The sequence below is a fragment of the Sinocyclocheilus rhinocerous genome, unplaced genomic scaffold, assembly GCF_001515625.1.
Source record: "Sinocyclocheilus rhinocerous isolate Xijiao unplaced genomic scaffold, SAMN03320098_v1.1 scaffold1256, whole genome shotgun sequence".
NCBI classification, from domain to species: Eukaryota; Metazoa; Chordata; class Actinopteri; order Cypriniformes; family Cyprinidae; genus Sinocyclocheilus; species Sinocyclocheilus rhinocerous.
The window spans coordinates 1272607-1278606 of NW_015646445.1; the positions used below are offsets into that span (position 1 = coordinate 1272607).

General features: G+C 36.2%; 1 protein-coding gene across 1 annotated transcript in view; it reads right to left on the reverse strand.

The window, feature by feature from the left end:
• Positions 1–6000, reverse strand: part of LOC107707821 (fibrosin-1-like protein) — a gene marked incomplete at its 3' end in the record, with an annotated part of 343126 nt that overhangs the window by 111523 nt on the left and 225603 nt on the right. Inside the window, exon 5 of the mRNA XM_016511913.1 lies at positions 1419–1448. Within this exon, the coding sequence (XP_016367399.1) occupies positions 1419–1448 (30 nt within the window). The remainder of the gene's footprint in view (positions 1–1418; positions 1449–6000) is intronic.

Below are 6000 nucleotides of genomic sequence, written 5' to 3' on the forward strand. Positions count from 1 at the left end.
GACTCTGAATCATTGAAACGAGACGTTTTTAAAACGAATCCCAAGCCGCCGATTAGCGTCACACAAAGGAGGGGTTTGGAAAAATGAATCATTGAGTGAATCGTTTGGGAGTCATTGAGCAAGTAAGGTAAAAATAAATGCATATTATAAGACAATGAAAGTGTTTTTTGACCTTGCATGCATGTCAACCTGTTGTTGGGGACTCCCAAAACCAAGATATGAACCTTTCATAACCCATAATAGGGGCACTTTAAAAAATGCACCTTTCAGAAACAGGACAAGAAAAACACAAAAATACCGTATTGTCCCGAATATAAAACAATATTTTTTTCTTGGAAATACATCTGAAAAAACGCGGTCGTCTTATATTCAGGGTCTAGACTTTGACATGTCAATAATACACCCACAACAATAGATGGCGCCAAATACGCATAAAACGAGTGTGCCATGAAATACGTAATGTAATGCGTGTTGTAAAGATCGCGAGTAAAAACAAAAGAAAAAGAAAACCTTACAGCTGCACGAGTCGTGACTGTCACGTTAGCCTGACGGGACCAAACTCCCTTTGTGATTTTACAACTTAAGACAGTACCCAGATTTGAAGACTACAGTAAAATTTAACTTCTACTGTTAATAAGATTTTGGTAGGCTACTAATTAGATGGATAGCCTAAATGTCCTAATTCAGATGGGCTACCAGTTTTTTTTATTTTTTTTTATGGTATATCAAAAAGTGTATATTTTTAAAATGTGATTGTTGGTACATTTTACCAGTTTTTACCATACTTTCAAAACAAAAATTAAAATAGGAAAAATATGCAATATGAAAATAATTGAAGACAAAATGTGTTTTACTGAGAAAAAACAAGATTTGGTTTTTAAAAAGCCTTTTTCCAAAAGGTACATCTGGAAAAAGGGGGGTCGTCTTATAATCAGGGTCGTCTTATATTCGGGCCAATACGGTACTACGCTAATTCTAATAAAAATAAGAATTACAGTTACTTTAGCTAATCAAAGACACTTTTTCATTACAAGGCGCTCGCCTCTTTAAGTGAAGTTCACAATAGTACTTCCTGCCTAGAATTAAGTAGCACAAACATCAAGACAGGTGTCTACTTTTCAAGTTCAAACAACTTCAAAGTAGTTGAATTGACACGCCAAACACAATGACACCTCACAGAAAGCTTAAAACACTTTCGCAATAAGTGTACTTTCTCTCTATCGCACTGCGTTCGCCTTTGTATCGCTTTAATATGCAAATAAACAACAATCACAAGACTGGCAACCATTTTCTGTCATCTACACACATACACAAACACTCATGCAGACAGGAGACAGGCTTTCATACTCCAAAATCACTCTTACTCACTCCACGACGGGTTAGGTAAACACACAAACACTCATGAAAAGAAGTCTTACCTTGTCATCGATGTCACTCTCTCTGTCGCACTGTAAGGAGATAGTGAGAAGAAAAAGATATGAGAGAATTATTCATTCATTCTCCGACCTCATTATCGGTTCAGGTATGATTTTTACGGCTCCTCTTTTTTTCCCTCTTCTTTCGGTGACACCTTTCAACAAAAATGGAGGTGATGAAGGGGATAAAGTGATGCATTTGAAAGAGGCTGCCATGGTTCAAAAGTGAGAGACACTTTTCCTTCGGTTTTCAGGAGCGGGTTGAGAGTCGAACGGTTCGACGGATCATAATAGATCGAAAGTTAAGGGGAAATTATTCACATATGGATGAGATGCTGGCAAATTACTGGGGGAAAAAAATATCGGAAAGCTACGTGACAGCCGGCCGGTGCTGAGACAAAAACTCGAAGCAAGTGAATTTCACGTCGTAAATACGTCTCACAAAAAGCAGGAAAAGTCCATTCTTAACCATTACTTTTTTATATTTATAGAAAAAAATTGTCTCTCTCTCTCTCTCGAAATATGTATGTACTGTATGTGTTACAGCTGATATTTCATAGAATGTTTTGTGAAAAATATTTTACTTAACACACATAAATTAACATGTTTATGTTTGTAGAGTAGAAAATAATAATTTAAAGGGGTCATATGATGCGATTTCAAGTTTTCCTTTCTCTTTGGAGTGTTACAAGCTGATTGTGCATAGATAAGATCCCTGAAGTTGCAAAGACTAAAGTCTCAAAACCAAAGAGATATTCTTTATCAAAGTTAAGACTCTGCCAAGGCAAAAAAAAAAAAAAAAAGGGCATTTAAAGAGTCTTGAAAGTTGCAAAGGAAAAAAATAGCCTTGCATTTTATAACAAATCACATTGTTTGTGTCAAAATCCACCTGATTTTGAAATGAAAATGAACTACGTTAAGTGAAGTACATTAGATCTCCCAAGAAATGTTCTTCTGAAGATAGAATGCAGAATTACTCTATCCAGCTCAAAGTTAATCTGTGGTGTTACAAAGCTAGTTAAGAGAAAGGTGAAAGGTGCAGGGAAGGGGCTTCATGAAAGACTTCAACTAATTTACGAGGGACAGTTGAGCACAGAAAACGGCCACCGGTACAAACTTTAAAACATCTAAAAAAAACAAAAAAAACAAAAAAATCAAATTAGGATACACTGTCTCCCTCTCTCCATGTTACAAAATACCCTCTACAACACTTAGCAGGTGCTGGAGTGCCGTATTCCTCCATACATTTTTCATGCCGGGCCATTATTGCACACTCTTGTGCTTCTAGTCTTTCATTTGAACGAGTGGTGGAGGACATCTCGGGTCTCGCGGCATAAATGGACTGCAATTATGCATATGCAAATGAGCAATTACAAGCCATTTGCACTTAAAGGACTGATCACAACCACTCACTTTTGTTTTCTTAATGAGGATTTGAAGTTCACGGTTTTTTTTCCTACCGAAATGAGAATTTTCCATTCAACCTTCTTTAGTCTCCACTTAGAATATGATTGCTTGTTTGCATCTGAGTTTGCATGTATTCATTAACGAGAGATATTCACGAGTGTAGTCTACAGTTGAACAAGACTTTCCGACTTTATCCATTGTCGCAATGCAAGAAACGTCACTTTCAAAACAAGCATCTTTCTGCTGGTCAGCTTGGCAAATGTTTGTGACCAACTTGAATCCCATGCAAAATCTGTGTGTGGAAATCTTTCATCCTGATGAAAAACTCGTGATCACATGTATTTATAATAAAATTACTGGATTGTACCTGTGAAATTCGTCGAACATTGGTAAATCTAACTGCATCTTAAGAAGGTACTTAAATACATTTAAAAAATAAATAAATAGCAACAGTTTGCAAGGAGGTTCCATTAGTTAACTATATTTGTTTAACAACGTCGTTTGCACTGCGCTCTTGCGTTACTTGATCTTTTTATTTTGGTGCGTCAATCTGTTGAGTTACTTAGTATAGGAAATTATGATCCGCACTCACGAGAACAATCTTCTTTTTTCTTTTATTTTACATTCATTACTGATGGGAAAAGACACAAACGTTTCGGCTCAAAGCCTTCCTCAGTGTGTAAAAGAAGGCTTTAACTTTAAACTATATTTATATTTAAACTATATTTAAACTATATTCTAAAACTTTAACTATATTTGTTAACATGAGCTTAGTCAATTAAAAGTACTTCCAAAGCATCAAACCTGGTTAAAATAAAGTTAGTTAATATTTAGTGAATATTTACTAATAAATTAATAAAATGAAAAGTTGCATTTGTTAATATTTTTCAATGCACCTGCGCTAACATGACCTAATAATGAAAAGTAGTATAAAAGTTCACAAAGACTAATAAATACCAAATGTACTGTATTGCTCATGATTAATGTTAGTTAATGCATTAACACATGATTAAAGTGTTGGAAAACGTTACCAAATAATAAAAAAGATGGGATGGATGGATGCATGAATGACTAAATAAATTAACATCTATCTGACTTCTGTCTATCTTGTTATTTAAAACAAGCAAACAAACAAAGGACAGGGATGACAGAGAAGAGGTAAGAACGTCCCTGTCTTTGGCCGCTGATGCCCATTATCTGTTTTTGAATATGTTATAAACAATAAAACCATCAAGAGAACAGACACATGTTAACCTGTTTCTCAGTTTCCACTAATAACGACAGGTCCTGCTCAAACAAGCAGCTTTCTTGTGACTTGATTTGTTTGTGCGTGTGTATTGCAGAGGCTACGCTTAACCGTACAACCTCCCACGCAGGGTTTCACCGCACACTTTCCTATAGCTCGCATGGAAATAAAGATTGCAGCCAGGGACAGGAAAACTCTCAGAGTGCTCTTAAATTCAAAAGCCTGCATTCGCTCAATGGAAATTCAGCAAAGTTCAGCAGCGCGTCTTAGTGTGTACAGATGTTTCATGTACATTCGTGAGAGTCTATGCTGGGGATTAGAGGCACCCATTCATTGACACTGTCCTTTGCAGCACTGGCTAAACAAATCCTAATTGCTCAGCTCTACTTGTCACAAGTCATCCACTGTAGGTCCAAGGCATTAGCACAAACAAAGTGGCTTTGCCGATTGTCAATCATGTTCTTATTCAGGTGGGATTTTCTTGTTGGGCGATGTGGACGTCAAACAGTTCAAAGTCAACAGCTCTGTCAGTGATTCAAACTCGTGGTTACATTTCTCTGCTCTAGTAAGTAACAAAAGCGGCATTTGACTGCATCTGGCATAACGGCCATTGCGGCTAACATTCCACCCTGAATGTAATGTTTGCTAGGCCGCAAGATATAAGATTGTGTGCATTTGTGCGTATAAGTATGTGTGTGTGAATATGTACGCACTTTAAACGCACAAGACTTGGGCACACCTACATCCTGTGCGGCATAAAGAGGCCCAACTGAACCCAAAAGAGGGCAGGAACCGAAAAAGGTAGACAAACAGGAAGATATGGAGCGAATTCATTCAGAACAGAGTGCAAAAATAATTCTGAGAAACAAAACCATATTTAGAGTGAGAAAGGCACACCATTTCTGATTCTTTCACTGTACCATGGCAATGTGCTCTGGATAATTATATATAGTGTTTTTGATAGAACTGTTAATTAAATTAAAAAAAATAATAGTAATTAGCGTAATTATTACTATAAATAGTAATAGTGTGTGTGTATATACACTGTATATATATATATATATATATATATATATACACACACACATAAATAGCTACACATATACTGTATAGTGTGAGTGCATGTGTGTGGAGTAATATTTAATAATTATTTATTTCATTTTATTTTACACAACAACATACAGTATTTACTTCTTTTATTTAATTTAAAACATTTATAACATTTAATATTTGATATAAAAATATTATAAAATGTAGAACAGCTCTGGATATATCAATTAAAAATGCCAAATTGTAATTTGAAAAAGTAACACGATACAACAATAAATACCACAGTATTAAATTAAAGTAGCATTAAGTATGTTTTTTACTTAATGCTACTAAGTACTCTGTAGTACTAAGTACCATACATGAATTTTAGCACTCTAATTAAAGCCTATATATGAAAGTACCCTTGCTGCAACTAAAACTAAAGTGCACAAAACATAGATCTATAAATCTGACATACCTGCGGAGAGGACGGCAGTGACTTGGACAGAAATTAAATACTCAGCAGACAGAGGTAGAGTAGAAACACATATGAGATGGACACAGTGAACGATACGATAAAATGTGGTGTTATGTTTACATTGGACATTACAGCTTCTCCTGTCATCTCCCGTGAAGACGGTTTTGACATTTAAATAGCTTTCTTCACATTTGGTGAGCGCGCTTTAATTACAGACTCCCTCGTGAACGCCGCGGCACGTCCGCATGTGTGTGTGCGTGAGCGAGCGAGTGTGATTTATTCACAGCGAGTCTCACTCTGGACCCCGTGGCTTGGGTTTTGGCCTGCTGACGGGCTTATATATTTCAGCTGAAATGGGAATGGGAGGAGAGGGGGGGAACGGTCTAATATTTCAGAACATTTTCCTGGCAGGATTTTAATAGACA